Source organism: Rhodnius prolixus, unplaced genomic scaffold (assembly GCF_049639745.1).
Source record: "Rhodnius prolixus isolate KJV_2025 unplaced genomic scaffold, Rpr scaffold_2, whole genome shotgun sequence".
NCBI classification, from domain to species: domain Eukaryota; kingdom Metazoa; phylum Arthropoda; class Insecta; order Hemiptera; family Reduviidae; genus Rhodnius; species Rhodnius prolixus.
The window spans coordinates 14813545-14836008 of record NW_027411592.1 but is presented as its reverse complement, the minus strand read 5'-3'; the positions used below and the strand labels follow the sequence as shown (position 1 = coordinate 14836008).

The window sequence follows — 22464 nt, the reverse complement described above, 5'->3', positions numbered from 1 at the left end:
CAATAAAACGCTGCAAACAAAGCGTTAATATTTAATTATTATTAAATAATTTTTAAGTTTAGTTCTAGAAGAAAGCAGATCTAGTTGAAAAAATTTAATAAGAATTTTTGTTGATATGTAATTGAAGAGACTTCAAAAAATTCCAGTTTAAAAACCTTAACTCAAGTCACAGATCTCTCACAAGAGTAGTGAGAAGATAATACGCCGAGAAAACCTTTTCACTGTTAATAATATCAAAAATGTAAATGTAAAAATGCCAAAGGGGTACGAATAAAAAAAACTAAATAATACGTAATACAGCAGATGTTTTCATAATTTGGGACCATTAAGTACCCAAGCAGCTAGGAAGATCTGTAATCTTAAATGGGATTATGTGCAGTATACTAGCACTGTTTTGGATCCTATACTAAAATATGACCACAGGAGGCTAAATAAAGCAATCACTCTAATATTACATAGAATTCAGTTGTAGGGATTGCCATAGCAACAAACTTCTTCGATGGCAGCAGGGTACAAAAAATGAAGAATCCTACTTCCTCATCTCAAATCATCCTCTCTTCCTTAACATACCATCGTAATAGCATGTCGTTCACTCCAATCACACATTAATATTCTCGAGCCTTGGCTGCAAAAGTGGAGAATCAAAGTGAATGAATTAAAGTCTAAGATATACGGAACACAACTCTACGGAAGCGCCAAAAAATCGAACATAACCGACTTCAAACCCTACAGTCTAAAATCCTAAGAACAATAGTTCACGCTCCCTTCTATGTCTCCAATCACACACACTGATCTAAATATTCCTCTCGTTTCTGAAATAGCCAAATCTCGGTACATAAAACTCCACTCAAATCTACACAGTCATTACAACCCCCTAATCCACAACATGTCTACTACAACACTTCTTTCAAATCCACATAGCAGACTAAAGCGGCGGTGGCCATGTGACCATCTCAACATACACGAGCTGATCTCGTAACGCCGATCTCCATGGATGGTAGCTGTGTAAGATTGCCAACGCGGCGAACTAACGGCTTCCTTCACCGGATGGTCGTCGTTCATTCCACCAACACCTCTAAGCGCACATTTGTGTGCACGTGTATATATGACCATATATATACGTACATGGGTATTTGTGCTGTCCTTCACATCTCTTTTGCTTGTTGTATTGACTACAGTGCAAAATAAATTAACAAAAAATATATATAACCATCTAAAGCTAATAGAAAAAAATGTAAAAAACACTACTTCATTAGCGAACATTTGAATTAGTACAAACGATTGATAAAAAGCACTCATGCAAAAACATAATTTCAAAAAAGCTCTAGAAATTAAGAAAATGACTTATTTATATTAATCAAAACACACTAAGTTGAGATTAACAAAAAAAAAAACTTCAAAGACACATGTAGGATAAACCAAACAAGAAAATTACTTCTTTTAATACCTATGGTAACAAGATTGGCTGTGCAAGAAGCAATACCAGCCGAGTTTGAAGCCCGGCAACAGTAAGTACCTATATCTTCTTTGACAACCTTTTTGATCGTTAGGGTCGCAACATTCTCTTTAATGCTTATCATTAACCGTTCAGAAGTCTGAACTTCATGACCATTATGAAACCATGTCAATTTTGGAGTAGGGAAACCCTCAAAAGTGCAAGTGAAGCTTACAGGCTGATCTTCTTCACTAATTACTGGTTGTATTCGAGACAGAAATCGAGGGGGTAGTGGAGCTTCTTTAAATGGCTGAACTGTGTCATCAAGAGGGACCTTTGCTTTTTTCAATTGAGGTTCTTTTAAACGTTCAGGAGCTGGCTTTAGTGATTCTAAATCAGGCTCCTTGCCAACATCATCTGAAGGCAATTTTTCTTTTTTCCAAGGCTTTAACTTAATTGGCTCTGGTTCCTCCTTTTTCGGCTCACCCTGTTTTTTCTTTAATTTAATATCACCCTCCTCTTCAGGAGGTGGTTTTTTACCTTTACCTAAAGGAATTTTACGTTCTTCCACAGGTTTATCTTCTAATTTCTTTTTAATAGCGGGTTTGCGAGTAAATTGTTTAGGCTCTAATACTTCCGGTAATTCTTCAGGCTCTTCGCGTTTTGCTAGCGGTAATTCAGGACCTTCGCCACTAGGTAGATATTCACCAGGTACCAATCGTAATGTTTCATCTTCTGGTATAGGACCAGTTAAATCTCCTTTTGGTGTTAACTTCTTTGGTTCAGTAACAGGTTCTGGCTTTTCATCTAATTTCTTTTTCGGGATTTTCTTCAGGGTCACTGTTTCTTTATCTTCCTCTACCTTTGGAATTTTACCTTTACCTATCACCAGTTTTCTTGGTTCTTCTTCTTCCTTAGGAGGCTTGGGAACCTTCTCTTTTGGTTTAGGTTCAGTTACAGATTTATCTTCTTCTGGCTGCTTAGGAGCTTCTAGAAAAGGTTCAAATTTTTCTAACTCACTAACTGGTTTAGGAGGCATCTTCACTTTTCTCCTGATTGTTTTCTTTACAGTTTCGGCTTCTTTATAATTTCTAGATAATATTCCGTTATCGACGTAAACTGGCTCTAACTCCGTCACAATCAATTTCTTTGGTGCCGGGGGATAAGGATAATGTACTATCCTACTTTTCAGAAGAACTTTCGGTATTTTAGGTGCTTCTAACTCTTTCTTTGGCTCTTTTTTAACTTTTTTCAGCTTAATCATCGCGAACTGAGGTAGCTCTTCCACTTTCTTAATTTCTAACTTAGTCGGTTTAATTTCAATAGTTTCTAACTTCATTGGAGTTAGATCCGGTTTTTGTGTCACTGGTTTATCTGTAACTGATTCAACTTTTCCAGGTTTCGCTTCTTTTTTAGGTTTATCAGATGTTTCCTTTGGTACTTTTCTTCTTCTCCACGGAAGTCCCGAGGTTTCTTCAGCCTTCGGCAAATCCTCTTTCACTTCTTCAACAGTTGGTTTGACTTCGTCTGTGGGTAGTTTGTCTTCATCAGGAACGCTATCCTTTGTTTTTGGGATTTCTTCAGTTGTTTTTTCTATTGGTTTCACAGTTTTCTTCTTCCTCCAAGATGGGGCTGATGTTACCTCTTCCTGGGGCAACTTTGGTTCTTCCACCTTATCTGTTGTTGGTTCTATCGTAATTTCTTTTTCTGAGGGATAGCGTTTTAAAATTGGTGGTTGAACGTCTTCTCTTTCGTCCGTCGGGAATGGTTTAGGTTTACTCATGTCTAATTCCTTGGGTTCCTTAATAGGAGAGGTTTTATCTTTTTTCCAAGGCTTTAACTTAATTGGCTCTGGTTCCTCCTTTTTCGGCTCACCCTGTTTTTTCTTTAATTTAATATCACCCTCCTCTTCAGGAGGTGGTTTTTTACCTTTACCTAAAGGAATTTTGCGTTCGTCCTCAGGCTTATCTTCTAATTTCTTTATAATAGCGGGTTTGCGAGTGACTTGTTTAGGCTCTAATACTTCCGGTAACTCTTCAGGCTCTTCGCGTTTTTCTAGCGGTAATTCAGGGCCTTCGCCACTAGGTAGATATTCACCAGGAACCAATCGTAATGTTTCATCTTCTGGTACAGGACCAGTTAAATCTTCTTTTGGTGTTAACTTCTTTGGTTCAGTAACAAGTTCTGGCTTTTCATCTGATTTCTTTTTCGGGATTTTCTTCAGAGTCACTGTTTCCTTTTCTTCCTCTACCTTTGGAATTTTACCTTTACCCATCACCAGTTTTCTAGGTTCTCCTTCTTCTTTAGGAGGCTTGGGAATCTTCTCTTTTGGTTTAGGTTCAGTTACAGATTTATCTTCTTCTGGCTGCTTAGGAGCTTCTAGAAAAGGTTCAAATTTTTCTAACTCACTAACTGGTTTAGGAGGCATCTTCACTTTTTTTCTGATTGTTTTCTTTACAGTTTCGGCTTCTTTATAATTTCTAGATAATATTCCGTTATCGACGTAAACTGGCTCTAACTCCGTCACAATCAATTTCTTTGGAGACGGGGGATATGGATAATGTACTATCCTACTTTTCAGAAGAACTTTCGGTATTTTAGGAGCTTCTAACTCTTTCTTTGCCTCTTTTTTAACTTTTTTCAGCTTAATCATCGCGAACTGAGGTAGCTCTTCCACTTTCTTAACTTCTAACTTAGTCGGTTTAATTTCAATAGTTTCTAACTTCATTGGAGTTAGATCCGGTTTTTGTGTCACTGGTTTATCTGTAACTGATTCAACTTTTCCAGGTTTCGCTGGTTTTTTAGGTTTATCATATGTTTCCTTTGGTACTTTTCTTCTTCTCCACGGAAGTCCCGAGGTTTCTTCAGCCTTCGGCAAATCCTCTTTCACTTCTTCAACAGTTGGTTTGACTTCGTCTGTGGGTAGTTTGTCTTCATCAGGAACGCTATCCTTTGTTTTTGGGATTTCTTCAGTTGTTTTTTCTATTGGTTTCAAAGTTTTCTTCTTCCTCCAAGATGGGGCTGATGTTACCTCTTCCTCGGGCAACTTTGGTTCTTCCACCTTATCTGTTGTTGGTTCTATCGTAATTTCTTTTTCTGAGGGATAGCGTTTTAAAATTGGTGGTTGAACGTCTTCTCTTTCGTCCGTCGGGAATGGTTTAGGTTTACTCATGTCTAATTCCTTGGGTTCCTTAATAGGAGAGGTTTTATCTTTTTTCCAAGGCTTTAACTTAATTGGCTCTGGTTCCTCCTTTTTCGGCTCACCCTGTTTTTTCTTTAATTTAATATCACCCTCCTCTTCAGGAGGTGGTTTTTTACCTTTACCTAAAAAAATTTCGCGTTCGAACTCAGGCTTATCTTCTAATTTCTTTTTAATAGCGGGTTTGCGAGTGACTTGTTTAGGCTCTAATACTTCCGGTAATTCTTCAGGCTCTTCGCGTTTTTCTAGCGGCAATTCAGGACCTTCGCCACTAGGTAGATATTCACCAGGAACCAATCGTAATGTTTCATCTTCTGGTACAGGACCAGTTAAATCTTCTTTTGGTGTTAATTTCTTTGGTTCAGTAACAAGTTCTGGTTTTTCATCTGATTTCTTTTTCGGGATTTTCTTCAGGGTCACTGTTTCCTTTTCTTCCTCTACCTTTGGAATTTTACCTTTACCCATCACCAGTTTTCTAGGTTCTCCTTCTTCTTTAGGAGGCTTGGGAATCTTCTCTTTTGGTTTAGGTTCAGTTACAGATTTATCTTCTTCTGGCTGCTTAGGAGCTTCTAGAAAAGGTTCAAATTTTTCTAACTCACTAACTGGTTTAGGAGGCATCTTCACTTTTCTTCTGATTGTTTTCTTTACAGTTTCGGCTTCTTTATAATTTCTAGATAATATTCCGTTATCGACGTAAACTGGCTCTAACTCCGTTACAATCAATTTCTTTGGAGACGGGGGATATGGATAATGTACTATCCTACTTTTCAGAAGAACTTTCGGTATTTTAGGAGCTTCTAACTCTTTCTTTGGCTCTTTTTTAACTTTTTTCAGCTTAATCATCGCGAACTGAGGTAGCTCTTCCACTTTCTTAATTTCTAACTTAGTCGGTTTAATTTCAATAGTTTCTAACTTCATTGGAGTTAGATCCGGTTTTTGTGTCACTGGTTTATCTGTAACTGATTCAACTTTTCCAGGTTTCGCTTCTTTTTTAGGTTTATCAGATGTTTCCTTTGGTACTTTTCTTCTTCTCCACGGATGTCCCGAGGTTTCTTCAGCCTTCGGCAAATCCTCTTTCACTTCTTCAACAGTTGGTTTGACTTCGTCTGTGGGTAGTTTATCTTCATCAGGAACGCTATCCTTTGTTTTTGGGATTTCTTCAGTTGTTTTTTCTATTGGTTTCAAAGTTTTCTTCTTCCTCCAAGATGGGGCTGATGTTACCTCTTCCTCGGGCAACTTTGGTTCTTCCACCTTATCTGTTGTTGGTTCTATCGTAATTTCTTTTTCTGAGGAATAGCGTTTTAAAATTGGTGGTTGAACGTCTTCTCTTTCGTCCGTCGGGAACGGTTTAGGTTTACTCATGTCTAATTCCTTGGGTTCCTTAATAGGAGAGGTTTTATCTTTTTTCCAAGGCTTTAACTTAATTGGCTCTGGTTCCTCCTTTTTCGGCTCACCCTGTTTTTTCTTTAATTTAATATCACCCTCCTCTTCAGGAGGTGGTTTTTTACCTTTACCTAAAGGAATTTCGCGTTCGACCTCAGGCTTATCTTCTAATTTCTTTTTAATAGCGGGTTTGCGAGTGACTTGTTTAGGCTCTAATACTTCCGGTAATTCTTCAGGCTCTTCGCGTTTTTCTAGCGGCAATTCAGGACCTTCGCCACTAGGTAGATATTCACCAGGAACCAATCGTAATGTTTCATCTTCTGGTACAGGACCAGTTAAATCTTCTTTTGGTGTTAACTTCTTTGGTTCAGTAACAAGTTCTGGCTTTTCATCTGATTTCTTTTTCGGGATTTTCTTCAGAGTCACTGTTTCCTTTTCTTCCTCTACCTTTGGAATTTTACCTTTACCCATCACCAGTTTTCTAGGTTCTCCTTCTTCTTTAGGAGGCTTGGGAATCTTCTCTTTTGGTTTAGGTTCAGTTACAGATTTATCTTCTTCTGGCTGCTTAGGAGCTTCTAGAAAAGGTTCAAATTTTTCTAACTCACTAACTGGTTTAGGAGGCATCTTCACTTTTTTTCTGATTGTTTTCTTTACAGTTTCGGCTTCTTTATAATTTCTAGATAATATTCCGTTATCGACGTAAACTGGCTCTAACTCCGTCACAATCAATTTCTTTGGAGACGGGGGATATGGATAATGTACTATTCTGCTTTTTAATTTTATTCTTGGCACTTGAGATACCTCACTCTCTTTTTTCGGCCGGACAGGTACTTTTTTAAGTTTAATCGTAGCAAACTGAGGTATTTCTTCCACTTTCTTAATTTCTAATTTAGACGGTTTAATTTCAATAGCTTCTAAACTCATTGGTTTGAGGTCAGGTTTTGGTTTCATAGGTTTCTCTGAAACTGATTCATCTTTTCCAGGTTTCGCTTCTTTTTTAAGGTTATCAGGTGTTTCCTTGGGTACTTTTCTTCTTCTCCATGGAAGTCCTGAGGTTTCTTCTTCCTTCGGTACATCCTCTTTCACTTTTTCAACTGTCGGAACTTTCTCGTCAGAAACTTTAGTTTTTGGGATTTCTTCAGTTGTTTTTTCTTTTGGTTTCACAGTTTTCTTTTTCCTCCAAGATGGGGCTGATGTTACCTCTTCCTCGGGCAACTTTGGTTCTTCCACCTTATCCGTTGTTGGTTCTATCGTAATTTCTTTTTCTGTGGGATAGCGTTTTAAAATTTGTGGTTGAACGTCTTCTCTTTCGCCCGTCGGGAATGGTTTAGGTTTACTCATGTCTAATTCCTTGGGTTCCTTAATAGGAGAGGTTTTATCTTTTTTCCAAGGCTTTAACTTAATTGGCTCTGGTTCCTCCTTTTTCGGCTCACCCTGTTTTTTCTTTAATTTAATATCACCCTCCTCTTCAGGAGGTGGTTTTTTACCTTTACCTAAAGGAATTTCGCGTTCGAACTCAGGCTTATCTTCTAATTTCTTTTTAATAGCGGGTTTGCGAGTGACTTGTTTAGGCTCTAATACTTCCGGTAATTCTTCAGGCTCTTCGCGTTTTTCTAGCGGCAATTCAGGACCTTCGCCACTAGGTAGATATTCACCAGGAACCAATCGTAATGTTTCATCTTCTGGTACAGGACCAGTTAAATCTTCTTTTGGTGTTAACTTCTTTGGTTCAGTAACAAGTTCTGGCTTTTCATCTAATTTCTTTTTCGGGATTTTCTTCAGGGTCACTGTTTCCTTTTCTTCCTCTACCTTTGGAATTTTACCTTTACCCATCACCAGTTTTCTAGGTTCTTCTTCTTCTTCTTTAGGAGGCTTGGGAACCTTCTCTTTTGGTTTGAGGTCAGATTTGGGTTTCATCGGTTTTTCTGAAGCTGTTTCAACTCTTAAAGGTTCCACTTCTTCTTTAAGTTTATCTGGTGTTGTTTTAGGTACTGTTCTTCTTCTCCAAGGAAGATGTAATGTTCCTTCATCCGGCTGTTTAATCTCTTCCACTTTTTCAACAGTTGGTTTGACCTCATCTGTGGGTCGTTTATCATAATCAGTGTCGGTATCTTTAGTTTTTGGGATTTCTTCAGTTGTTTTTTCTATTGGTTTCATAGTTTTCTTCTTCCTCCAAGATGGGGCTGATGTTACCTCTTCTTCGGGCAACTTTGGTTCTTCCACCTTATCTGTTGTTGGTTCTATCGTAATTTCTTTTTCTGAGGAATAGCGTTTTAAAATTGGTGGTTGAACGTCTTCTCTTTCGTCCGTCGGGAACGGTTTAGGTTTACTCATGTCTAATTCCTTGGGTTCCTTAATAGGAGAGGTTTTATCTTTTTTCCAAGGCTTTAACTTAATTGGCTCTGGTTCCTCCTTTTTCGGCTCACCCTGTTTTTTCTTTAATTTAATATCACCCTCCTCTTCAGGAGGTGGTTTTTTACCTTTACCTAAAGGAATTTTGCGTTCGTCCTCAGGCTTATCTTCTAATTTCTTTTTAATAGCGGGTTTGCGAGTGACTTGTTTAGGCTCTAATACTTCCGGTAATTCTTCAGGCTCTTCGCGTTTTTCTAGCGGCAATTCAGGACCTTCGCCACTAGGTAGATATTCACCAGGAACCAATCGTAATGTTTCATCTTCTGGTACAGGACCAGTTAAATCTTCTTTTGGTGTTAATTTCTTTGGTTCAGTAACAAGTTCTGGTTTTTCATCTAATTTCTTTTTCGGGGTTTTCTTCAGGGTCACTGTTTCCTTTTCTTCCTCTACCTTTGGAATTTTACCTTTACCCATCACCAGTTTTCTAGGTTCTCCTTCTTCTTTAGGAGGCTTGGGAATCTTCTCTTGCAGTTTACATTCATCCGTCATCATTTGTTCTTTGCTTTTGATTACTTGGTCTTCTGCTTTGCTTTCCTCTTTTGGTTTTTGCTTTCGCCACGGTAACACTGGTTTTTCTTGTAATTCTGGAACTGGCCCTGCTATTTCTGATTTAGGAAGTTTTTTAATAGCTACTTCTTCATCAGAATGAATTTCCTCTCCTGGGAGAATTGCTATGCTCTGTGTAACTTCCAATTTACTTTGTTTTATTATTCCTTTTTTAGCTTCTTTCAGTTCTATTTGTTTATCTTTACTAATATCTTCTGGTATTTCTTCAACAACATCTGAAGTAAATTGTACATGTTTTTCTTTTTTTATCATATCTTCTTCTTGGGTGGACAATTTTTCTACAGGTTCTTTTGTTTTTTCTGTTTTTGAAAATGAGATTTTTAGCACACTCATGTCTTCTAACATTCTCATCCTATCTTGGATTGTACTATCAACGGTTTCAATTTGCTCCGGTTTTTCATCTTTATGTGAGCTCCTCGTTGTTTTTTCTATACACGTTTCAATTTTTTCACCAAGGCTTCTTTTTTCTGAATCTTTTTCTTCAAGATTTGTTTCTTCCATATTTTTCTCTAGTTTTGTAGGTTGTAAGTGCGTTTTCTCAATATCTTTCTTAACTTTTTCTGCCTTTTGTTTGGATTGTTTAAGTGTTATCCTTTCTTCGGTCCATGGTTTAACTGGTTTGTGGACTGTTGTTTCTTCAAGGGGCTTCAATTTTAAAGCCTTTTCTGTGATGACAGATTTCTTTGCGATGTCTTCTTCCTTCTCAATGTTCACTCTTCTAACATCTATTTCTTTCAAATCATTACTTCCTAAAGAGTCCATTGTATGTAGCAGGAGGTCAGTTTTATCAATCTTTTCTTGCGTTACTACTTGTGTCTTTACCTTTTCCTGACAAATGTCATTTGTTCCTTTTAACGCCTTAGGTACACTTAAAACAGAATCTTCTTCAGATTTATCTAATCCGCTAGTTTCATCAGGAGGTTGCCTAGTCGGCTTTAGCTTGATTTTTTTCTGAGTCCACGGAACTTTTTCTTCAGGTAGTTTTGTTACCTTTGGTTTGTCAATTGTTTTTTCGACAGAATACTTTTCAGCTGAAATTTGTTTTATTTCTAAGTCTTCCTCAACGGACTTTTTATGGACAATGTTTTCATACGCCTCCGAAGTTTTTGATTTAAGTTCTTCGACATTACTTGTTTCTTTAAAAAGAGTTTTTGTTGTTTCTGCCAATTTAACTTTTTCTTGTGTCCATGGCATTCGTTTAGAAGGAAGCTGTGACTTTTTTGGCTTTAACAAAACAGATTCTTCATCTTGCTTCTTAAATGATGTTTTTGAAGAATCTTCTACTTCTTCAAAAACGTCTACTGATTCAGGTTTCTTGTCTACTGAATCAACAGCTTCTAATTTCTCTTTAATAGCGGGTTTCGGTTTTTTCTTCAATCCCCTAGCCCAAGGTACACCTACTTCCTTCTTTTCTTGATCTAGATTTTCAGCATCTTCATTTTTTCCAATTTCTTTTGATAATTCAGTTACAAATTTTAAATGCTTGGGTTTATCATCGCTACTTATATAAACATTTTCTGAATCCACTGTAAGCTCCTGATTAATTTCCTTTGCTTCTTTACTATGTTTTAACTGAACTATTTCTAATTTTTCTTTTCCAATAAATTTCTTTTGAGTATCAACTTTTTTCAGTTTTACATCCTCTTGAATCCATGGCATAATTTTTTTCTTAGTTTGGTCATAAGTTTCTTTCAGTTTAGGCTGACTGTCGAGAGATCGATCTCTGCGCCAAGGTACACCTGAAGGTGAAGGCTTAGTATCCAATGATCGACCCCTGGGTCCTCTTGGTGCTACCTTAACACCCCTACCCCTTTGTCTCAATTCAGTAGAATCACTAACTGCTTCACTAGAGCCACTTTCACTTACACTTTCATATTCTATATTTTTACCAGGGGAAATAGCCCCGCTACCAGGTTTCACTGATTTATCAGTATCCGTTGCAAATGTGCCACCCTTTTGATCAGAGATTTGTACTGTAGGTTTAGGTTGTGGATATCCTGAAATAAGAAGAAATAAAAAAATAATTTTTTCTTCTAAAACGGCGATTAGCTGATGGAAAGTTCAAATTTATAAAACGAGGAAAAGATTTCATAATGTTACAACCTTCAAAAGCAAATAAAAATCACTAAGAAACCTCTAATGGCTTATTTCCAGCCATAAACATTTTTTATTTTATTTGTTTATTTTTATTTATTTATTTATTTTTTTTTTTGTATTCGGCTGACATGATGACTTTCAGAAAATAAAAATATAATGAATACCATTTTAAGTTGTTAAAGTTTCCACAAATATGTTACATTTCTGAAGGTCTTAAAACAGGAAATAATGTTTTTCAAACAATTATTTGAAAAATAAAATTAAGAAAAAAGGATCATTAAATTACATTTAAGGATTATCTATTATCCCAATTACGAAGTGCCTGATATATTTCTATGAACCCTTATAATCCAGAAAGATTATACGAACAAACGAAGAAATAAGAATGTAAAATCTGATCTGAAATTATTGAATGATGGTGTTTTCAATATAACTTTTTTTAATAGTTTTTTTTGGTGGCTAGGCTGGCTAGGGCTAGGAAGTCAGGTGTTTGATTTAAATGTTTCCAATTGGTTTGTGGTGTTATTATAATTTGTATAAGATGATATTATTTTGGTCTGATTGATAACCATATTGGAAAATACCAATTCCACTACCTGCTATTCCTTCTTTTTCTTCAACACAGGTTTATAAGGTTTCATAGCAATGCATTAGATATTCCATAATTTGCAACCACATAAATTATCTAAAAATTTCTATTGATGCAAAAAGCAAAAGGTATTGGCAGGATTCTTGGCAATATGTGAACAAAATGTAAAATAACTACCCTTCCTCAATTTACTTTATTGACACCAGATAGTGAACAGTTAAAGGGAGGCGTTCTACTGTTAAACCAAAACCCTATTTTCTACAGAGAGGCTACATAGGATTTAAAAAAAAAATTACTTAACTAAGGATTTTGAAAACTGTAATCATACAAAGAAAATAATGGAAATTTCCTTAAAAAAACAAAGGAATCATTACATATTTAGCTGATTGAAAAGTTTTTTTGAAGTCATCAAAGAGTTTTGGTCCCCTAGTTATATTGAACCAAAATAAATAAATAAAAAGGGGGGAAATTATTTTTGTAACACTGATTCAGTCTATCATGTTCATGTTTATACAAATAATGTAAGAAACCACATCTTTCTGAAAACAATAATACAAACTATTAAAATACTCTTAAATGAAACTATGGATTTTGATTAACATCCGTTTTTATTAGGACAACAATTGACAAAAATTCTCATTCTTCATGTACTAATATTTTAATTTTAATCAACATATTCTATATTTTCGAATCTATTTCAATTTATAAAACCAAAACGAAAATGAGCGAAGTGATCTAGCAACGAAAATAAATATTGAAATTCCTATTTTTACTTTTTTCGACCTCAATGAACCAATTGAATTAGTTTTCAATTTTAAATTGTTTAACTGAAATGTTTCAGAGAAATCACAGCCTGAAGTTTGGAATTGAGAATGATGGGTTAGCAGTTCGACCAAGTATTCTCTGCCGATTCTCTGCTGCTCTCAGGCAATGTCAAAATATCACATTTCAACTAAATTATTTTAAACATTTCTTGTGTTTGTTGATAAATACAATAAAACTTCAAGGAATCCGAAAATGAGAAGTTTATAAAGGGCGTTGAATTATTAATAGATATTTACTGGTGGTGTATTAGGGGTGTGTTTGGTATAGTAGTTATAAGAGCGAACTTTGTAAACAGAACTGGATTCCCATGTAAACCATATGAATCAAACCGTGTAAAAGAGAGTTTCAAATTTGGACAGTGTTCAACACATTAAGAATAATTCAATCAATTCATTACTCTTATTTATTTTTTATTCTTTCCTGAACTTACAAATGCGTTTTTAATACATGATATTAATTATTAAATTGTGATTGTAATGGAAGTATACCTCCCACTAAGAGACCCCATACTGATATTTTGTGGGGGCGGGAGAAAAGAAGGAGTAAAATAGAGGGGATAAAGATCATCATCATTTCTTGCCAAAGGAATACGAGTATACTTTCGGAGACGCTAAAACAGTCTTCTCTGGGTAATCGTAACGAGAGGTACATACGGTAGAGTTATGATGTCTTACTCTCTAGTAAGTAGTGGAAACTTTTTTTTCCTCTTTTACTTTATTAATAACTAAAAATAAACGAAACTGAAAATACCTTGAAGTATTTGTAATTAAAACAGTGAGTACTGCTTTAAAAGACAAGCACATTGAGATAAAAACTAAAATACTGCAAGGTTGTTTATAAATCAAAAAAACTTTAGTATGCTATATAATCACACCTAAACATAAAAATTTTATAAATTAAAATTGAACATTATAATATAAAACTGTGTGCTTAAGATTTGCTAGTAAAAATTTAATTTGGAGGGTGGATGCACCCCGAGATCTTTTCTGTCACAATTCTCAACTTATGGCATAGTTTTTTGTTATATATGTTTATAAAGTCAGATAACATATCTAAACTTAATTATTTATTAATTGGTGTGCTAATATGTTAATTTTGGAAAAATGATAATAATTCATAGTGAAAAGATAAAGAAAGAAAGAGTTAAAAATGAAGTAATAAATCAAAAACCAAAGTGGTGAGAAATTGAATAGTAAAAGTTGTCATCTGTTAAGAATCTAGGTCCAAGGCTACATGAAAGAGAATGATATCATTGCCTTATTAAGAACAAACCTCTTTTCTAACTTGAGTTTGTTCCCATAAAAAGCAAATGTTGAGTCATATTTCATTTAGTTTTGGATAAGATCTCTCATTATTATTTTAACTATGAACAATGCGCCATAAAATTATTATTATTATCTGTTAATTTCTTACACGTCTTTTTTTTTTTTAGCAACAAAACTTATTAAAAAATGTGTATATATAAAGATATAAAATATTCTATGTCAAAATATTTTGTATCGAATCTTGAGATTTAACCAGGTGAAAGATCAAAAAGTATGTTACTATCCTTGAACCAGAAGTAATGGTATAAAAGATCTGATCTAGTTGCTTTATTTATGGCTGGACGCCAGAAAGTTGTGTTTGCCATTCTTCATGACTCATAATTTGTATGTGCTGTAGGAAAAGTGTACCTGACTCATGAGTATAATAAAAGGATGGCCACTTTAAAATCTATTACTATTTTTAACCAAAAATAAAAATCACTTTGTAAATTATTACATTGTTTCTATTTTTAAATCTGTGATCCCTAAAGCTGTAAATATTTTTTATATATAAAAAAAGTATAATTTGTTTTAGTTACGCCTAGTTTATAAAAATAAACTTCTTTTTAGACATACATTGGAATTATTTCATCCTTTCAAATATTTTTTTTTTTTACTTCAAGCTTTTTCTGCTTCAAGACTGTAATTTGTTCCATAAATTTACAATTCAAAAAAATTAGCAAAGAATTTTAAAGGTATGAAATAGTATGAAAAATATTTCCTTGACATTTGCTTACATTCCGGAAGATTACATAATTACAATTCATAATTAAATATGTCAAGGACCTAATGTGTAAGTAACAATGTCTAATCAGCAATTTCCATAAGAAAGAAAAATTATTTAAAACAAAAACCATTCAAGAATTTTCTCAAAACCTTGAACTTTTGTTTAAATAAATAAATAAAAAGTACTCAATGTGTATTATGAAGTTATGCCTTTTGTTAACAAAAAGAAAATAAATGTACAAATTATTTTAAAAAAGTTTTTTTATCTTCAGAGGTTTTTTTATTAGATTAAAATTAAGAAAATGTAAATAAAAATGTGTTTGACACAAATTCTCTAGTGATTTAAGAATTTCGGGATGTTAACCAGGTAGTGCGTGCGAGCGCGGACAGTGAATCAGGCAAACCAAATATAGCAAAGGCACAAAGAGCCCCTGTTTATATATAGATCTAGCAACTGCCTCATAGCTACAGCACAGTGTATATTGTTTAGTTCTTCATATATCACTAAATTTACTTCAAAATTTGGAACAATAAATATGGAAAACGGATTCATTTCAGAAAGTATTATTAATTTTTCTTGATGGTTAAAAGAATGTTCATTCAGATGTTCCTAGCTAATAAAAAAAAATGTTTCTATTTCACTGGCACATCGTTCATAATAAAATAATAAAAATAAAAATAAAAAAGATAGCGGGAAAAGAAATGAAAGAAAAAAAAAGTCAAAGACATCTAAAGAATTGCAAGAAAATACAATTTATTGTGTGACTTTCCGTTGGTTACATTTTTATTTTTGCTACTTTAAAAAATAAATAATACATTATTATTGCTGTTATAAGAGTAAATAGTTATTAAACTAGCACACAGTTTTGCACTATTATTTATTCTATTATATACAAAATTATTTAATATTGATTTGCAAGGCCCTAAGCATTAGTGTTTTCGATCAAATTAATAAAAATAATTATTTAGAGAATTGCCTAAATATTTTCATTTTGGTAACTGGGTATTCATGACTAGATCTAAAGTTATCAAAGGGAGGCAAAAAGTAACTCAACTAAATGGATTATATTTTAAATATATCGAGAAATTTTCTCATTAATCTTTCTTTTTGTTCAGGAATGTAGTTTTCTGAGAGAGAATGAAACTAAAAAGGAATTTCAAATTACAAAACAATTTTAACTAAATCAAGGAATTAATAATGACAAAATAATAATTTAAGTTCTACATTCCACAAGAGAAATGAAAATAAAAATTGCTAAAGCTGAACCTAAGTAGTAGAAAGCAATGTTCAAGCAGTTTTTTTCCCCCTGCTAAAATTTATGAGGAAAATAACCTTGCAAAGACCTCCATTAGAAAATTTATTTTTAAATACAACTAAATTTTTAATTTTATTCAGATTTAACGGGGTATTTAAATCTTACTTTTTACGATGAGTTTTGCTGACGTTTCTGCCTGGCCAGCTGAATTGGTTGCACGACATGTAAATGTACCAGAATCCTCTTCAAATGTAGTAGCAATTAAGAGTACAACATTTTTGCCTTCGTGGATCATCTAAAAACAAAAATTATAAAATTGGAAATATTTCTTATTAAATCAAAAAAATTTGTGGCAAACTTTGTGATCTAGCCCCTATTTATTCCTTCCCTATAAGTTTACAGCGGACTTTAGTAGCAACTTCGTGAATGATTTCTATGTTTTTTAATTGCTAATTATATAAGGAGTTAATCAAAATTCTGATACATACCGAGGACAACAACAAATAGAATACAAACAAACGTTTGTGATAAATCCCTCCTCAGGCTATCGAAATATTTTATAGCAATAACATTAGAATAAGAAATAAAGAAATGATATACTCCAAAAATAAAATAAAGAAATTCATATAATCATGAGCTCAAATAGCATTAATGAAGTTTGAACATCTAAAAAAACCTCGACGAATTTAGCATGAGGCTGAAGTTTTTTTAAGTGGAAGTCAATTTTCACTACACCATCCTGTTGAGTCAATCTACGAAGAAGTATGAACATGGCGAGGTCAGATTAGAGAAAACAGGCTGAGAATAACAGATAAAAATCAATGATCACACAATTTTATGTCCTTTTTATAACTGACCTTGGTTTTACATTGAACTCAATTTTATCACTTTAGCACATCTTATAGGGTTCGCACAGATCCTTATGCAAGAGTAAATACGCTTCTAAAATGCAATTTTCTTCGTTTAGAAGAAGTGCACTCCAGTAATATTTATACTTGACAAACTATAAGAGACATTTTAATCCAATTGTGTTGAAAGTATAGAAGAAAATGGGTTGGATTTCACGAGGTGGTATTCCCCTTATAGCTTTAAAAGTTTGAAATTAGAATTGAATAGAAAGATACAAAAGTCTTTTAAAGAAAATAAATACGCAGCAATTATTTATAAATACATCAATTTTTATGTAAAGAAGTTATGAAAAATATCACTTTTTTCAATGAATCTATTAAAAACATGTGTATTTCAGGTCTTTATTTAGAGACCGAAAATGAGATAAGAGCCTCTTGGAGTCTCAGGACGGTCCCTCGCATTGGGTCCTTAATAATAATATAGGCAGAAAAGTCGCACAACCCAATTTACTATAAATACCAATATTAAAACTGTTCGGTAGGGCAGTTGTATAGGGGTTGACCGTCATAAAGAGCACGAAAAAGCGTAACGTTGAAATACCAACTTTTACTTTTATTATATTTTAAAAACCTACAAAGACCATTGAAGTAAATTTTCACACAAAAAACGAAAGAGCTTGTAAAATAAATCCTCTTAATTCGTGCAAAGACATGACTAAAATATATATAAAAAAAAATGGGTGCCGGTGTAAAAAGAATCAGTTGGTTTTTAAATGTTTGCGCCGAATTTGTAATCTGCATTGGACTAAGAGTTGGCTGTTGGACTTACAACTTCTTAGAAACTTGTTGGCCATCGGTTAGGTGTAACACAAAAAAAATTACATTTTTTCTCGCTTTTTTCGAAATCTTTCCAAAATCATTGCCACACAGTTTGTTTTTCAAGTAAATCAGGTTGTTTTTACCCTCAATTTTTGAAACTAACCTCTAGTTAATATAAGGCAATGACCATGAAAACGTCGGAAAAATAAAAAAATAATTTTGCATACTGTAATTTCTCACAACTTATCACATCTGGTCAATAGGCAACCATTTTTTAAGAAATTATAACTTCATTATAAACCTTGGTTGTCAGGAATTTATCAATATTTTTGTACAAGTTTAAGGATCAGAAAGTGTATAAATCAGGATGCGATATTTTAATACAACAATATATTGGAGCGAGAATGTGTTGCAATAATTACTGGACCCTCCTAGAATTCTTAAATGTGTTACTTTAAGAAGACAATATCATAAATTAATTTCTAAGAGAGTTTAGTTTTTAATTGATTTTTTTTTTGTTTACAAACATTGCAAAAAACCTATTACTGTTAATTATTATTTATCTCTTTATCACACTGATATGAGCTGTGGAAAACATGAAATAACTCTAACTTCTAAATAATGCTAAATAAATCGATGTTTAATTTACTTTACCTGAAAATCTGGCGAGTGAGGAATCAAATCACCTTCTCTATACCACTGTATAGTCGGAGTTGGTTTGCCAGATACCTGGGTACGGAACTGTGCTGAACTTCCTTCAGCTACAATGACATCTCTCATTGGGGCAAGTGTTGGTGCTACATCGTTGCTATCCGGTGCTAAAATAAAATGTCATTTAAAACCAAAGAAAGAAAAAAAAGTAAGACATGCAATTATACATGCTAGTGCAAAATTATTCTTTGGAAAGTGAAATCGTAGTCTTCTTACTTGAGCACATCATAAGATATATTGAGTAAATGTGCCAAAAAGCGCATTGGAAAGAGATAACTATAAAGATTATTTGAGAATGCTGTAAGTTGACTCTAAAAAATTAAAGAAAAATATGCCTACTATATGGACATTAATTAGGACTTCAAATTTATTATACGGGACATCCAAAGAACTAACCTCAACCAAATGCCAACCCTCCCACCCTGAATCATAAAACTAAGAGTAGACACCCCATTTTATATGTCTCCAACATCACCATCCTTACAGACACCACATTCCCTCTATCCCAGACTAAGCACAATCCCACTATATAAAATTCTATAAAAAACCTGTGGGTTATCTTAATAGATACTTATAAAGGAATAAAATTCGTTCTTGCATTTGACAGGGTCTTATTATAAATACATTATTAAGCCTTTTAAAATTCCATTTCATAAGCACTATTCATGACAATTACTGACCTAGAACTGTTAGATGCGCAGATAGTGTAACCTGCCCCGCCTGGTTTGACGCTACACATTTATATATTCCCTCATCTTCAGGGAAAACTTCTGTAATCCTCAAGGTGTAGGTATCTCCTTCTTTACCCATTTGGAAATATTTACTTGGCTTAATTGGCTGATCTCCCTTATACCACTGGATCTGAGGAACTGCAACAATGAATTTTACAATGTACATATTGCAATTTTTAAAAAATTATTTGAAACCAGTATATAAAAAGTAAAGTTTGAATATTTTACAAAAATTATATCAATAAATTTTAGTATTACCTGGCTTGGCAGGAATTTTACATTTGAAAAGGGCAGGTTGTCCTTCCTTTTTTATTTGTTCCGTTAACTGATCTACTATAGCTGGAGCTGCTTGTTGGGATCCTACTTGTTGTTTAGCTGGAGTCGGAGCTCCTTTTTTACCACTTTCAATTACCAATTCTGCTTCACAACGTGCCTCTCCAGCCTGGTTAATAGCTACGCATTCATAGGTGCCAGAATCTTCAGGGAGACTCTCAATTATTAAAAGAGTGTATATATTATCTTCCTCTAGTATCTTGTAATGCATATCAGCAACTACCTTCTTACCGTTCTACAAACACAGTAACAATGAGTAAACCATTTATTTAATCGCTTAAGTATTCATGGTAGATTCTTATTCAAGTTTAAGTTAATGCCATCCTATTATTCAGGTTACCTTGAGCCAATACACATCAATTGGTTTAGTTCCAGTAAGTTTAGCATCAAATCTAGCAAGTTGACCAGCATTTAGGATGATGCTTTGCACGGTAGTTAAAAAACTGGGTGGTACAACGCCACTCCTTCCAGCTCTACGTTTCTCTTCAACAACCAAATTAGCTGAACACTTGGCACGACCTCCACGGTTTTCTGCAACTACTGAGAAAACGCCAGAATCTTCCAAAAATACCTAAAACAAAGTGTAGAGATAAAAATGGGACGAAACACCCGAGAAACAAAAGAATTTTGTTTTGTTTAAATTTGAACAAATTCCTGTTATAAAAGAAACTAATTACAAATAATATGATACAGCAGAAAGTTGGATCTAGTCTAAATTAAAACTGTCCGGAAGGACAGTTGTATGAGGGTTGATCGTCAAAAAGTACAGTAACGTTGAAAACGCCCAACATTGACAATTTTATTCTCTTTTTATCCAACATGTCTCCTAGCAAGCAATCTTCTCTCGATTTTGAAATATATTTATTTACCTGTCTCAAAATGAGGACAGATTTCGTAGAAAAAGTATGTACTTGAAGATCAGGTGAACTTTGTATTGGAAAGTCCTCTCTATACCACTGGATTTTGGGTAATGGTTCTCCATCAAATTCTACTTCAAATCTTGCCTGTTCTTGTTCAAAGGCCCGACAAGGTTGGATTTTCTTCGTAAATACAGGTGGCACGGCAGGTTTCTATAATTCATGGAATGAAAATGTAATTTTGGATCTTTCACACACATAAAAAATATAAATAAAATAAATAATTGGAATCATAATAAGGAAATCAAAAATATCATTATCACATCTTTGCAACAGAAACTTAATTAAATTAATTCATTATAAAATTCTCTAGATACCACTTTTCCTTGAACTATTCGTTCTTGGGTTGTTGCTTTGTGTTCCATTTCAGTTGTTTCTGTAGTTGATATTTTTCTGGTAATTTCTTGATCTCCCTTTACCTAACAGAATTATTAAAATTTTAAAATAAAATGTAAGTATTATGTGATTTATGTGATTCCATCATTTTTTTTAAATTATTACTATGAATCTAACTAGGAATCTTTGAAATTTGTACTAGGACTCGCCACAATGTAAGGTTATTGGCACTCGGAGACTCCCTAAAAGGATGCCAACCTTCGAACAATGTTCTATCATTACAGAAGCAATAAGAGACTCCAATGAAAAGAAAATCTAATGACATACAGCTGGACTCGAACATGGGATCTGTACCCAATGAACTGCTACGATTAGATATCAGCTTATTGGTGGAAGGGTCCTCTTGTAATATTGTTTATAACTGGACCGCAAAAAGGCTGTCTAACAACCTGCGGGGGCAATTACCACCTGCAGAAACTTGGAAAATGTGATGGTAGCAATTAATAACACCAACACTAGCGACTTAACATAGATCAGTTGTGGTTCTTTTTGAATTTTTATCTTGATTCTTTAGGGACGTTAAAGGATAAGAAGTTAGGATAAAACCTGAGGAAATGAAAGTAGATCTGTCACTTGAATAAGTCTAAATGAGTTTTTTTTTCAAAAATTAATAGATCATAAAATCACTTTTTTTATTATTTTAATACAGAATTCTATTCACCTCTTTTTGTACTTGTTTTTGTACGGCAGTATGAACTTCTTTGCCGTGGACAGTGCTCTCGGAAGGATCTGCAGGTGGTCTCTGCTGCACAATGGTCTTTTGCTGCAATTTACTGACATCTTCTTGGGTCATTTTTTCCTGCTGATCTTCACGTTGTTGCATGTAGCCGGTCTCCTTTAGAATCTTTCCTTTCTGCCAAGGCATTAATTCAGGTTGTTTTTCTTTGCTGAAACAAAATAAAAACATAATGATGTAATTCTACATAGTAAAAAATTAGATTATAATGATAAGCAAAAAAAAGAAAAAAAAAAACTTGGAATGAATAGGTTGGCATTTAAAATTTTAAAAAAGTCCTTTTAGGTATTAGTACACTCACAGATTTGATTCATAGCTCTGTGCCATTCCTCTTGCCACCGACTTGCGTGCTACTTTCTCCCCAGGAATAGCGAACTGGTGTGATGCTTCCCTCAACCTAGTTTCTTTGACAAGTTGATCTTCTTCCAACTAAAAAACAATTTTCAAAATGTGAGTTAAAATTTTGCTTAGTCGAATATTATTTTAATTTGTAGAACCTATAATGTAGCATAATTATTATTTAAAAACTAACTTCTCTTAGTTTGCTGTAATATTCCTCGCCTCTTTTATTTTTTACTGATTGTGTCCATTCTGGTTCGGTCTCTTTTATATCTTTTTTCTTTATTAATTCTGCACTGACGTCACGTTGTTCAGCCTGAGCGTGACGTTCTTCAAATACTTTTTCTAATTCAGTTTCCTGTCTTTCAATTTGATAATGTTCCAATTCCGCATCGTACCATGCTGTTGTTACGTTAAAAGAAAATAAATAAAAATAAATTAGTGAAGTATCAGTACGCTGCTGATCACTATTCCTGACGCGAACTACTTGCAAAGCAAGATTAATAATAGATACGTTTTATAAAGTAAGTAATAATAGCAGTAAAAATGAACCAATAAACAATTCAACTAAAAACAAGTATAAAATAGAAATTACAAATAAAAAACCCATACTTCGACTGTCACAGTCCCAAGTATAATGTACAATTGCATAATTTGATAAGCGTCCTTCCATAAACCCATTCACCACTGAAATGTCAAAAATAAACAGGTCTCAGGATATGTATCTTATATATATTAAATTATACCTACTATTTTCTTATAACTTATAACGAATTTAGATGAGTATAAACGATTTGGTTAAACCGATTCAAAAAATAAATTCATATGTTTTCATAGATTT

General features: G+C 33.8%; 1 protein-coding gene across 3 annotated transcripts in view; it reads right to left on the bottom strand.

Annotated features, from left to right (window-relative positions):
- sls (sallimus) overlaps positions 1 to 22464 on the bottom strand; it is a 256723-nt gene that overhangs the window by 76433 nt on the left and 157826 nt on the right. For all 3 annotated transcript variants that reach the window (XM_074118099.1, XM_074118100.1, XM_074118101.1), the window contains 11 exons: positions 21817 to 22025; positions 21586 to 21713; positions 21210 to 21435; positions 20470 to 20571; positions 20105 to 20305; positions 19576 to 19806; positions 19161 to 19470; positions 18852 to 19040; positions 18115 to 18278; positions 15959 to 16088; positions 1448 to 10993 (listed from right to left, as the gene is read on the bottom strand). In XM_074118099.1, coding sequence (XP_073974200.1) covers positions 1448 to 10993; positions 15959 to 16088; positions 18115 to 18278; positions 18852 to 19040; positions 19161 to 19470; positions 19576 to 19806; positions 20105 to 20305; positions 20470 to 20571; positions 21210 to 21435; positions 21586 to 21713; positions 21817 to 22025 — 11436 coding nt within the window. The remainder of the gene's footprint in view (positions 1 to 1447; positions 10994 to 15958; positions 16089 to 18114; positions 18279 to 18851; positions 19041 to 19160; positions 19471 to 19575; positions 19807 to 20104; positions 20306 to 20469; positions 20572 to 21209; positions 21436 to 21585; positions 21714 to 21816; positions 22026 to 22464) is intronic.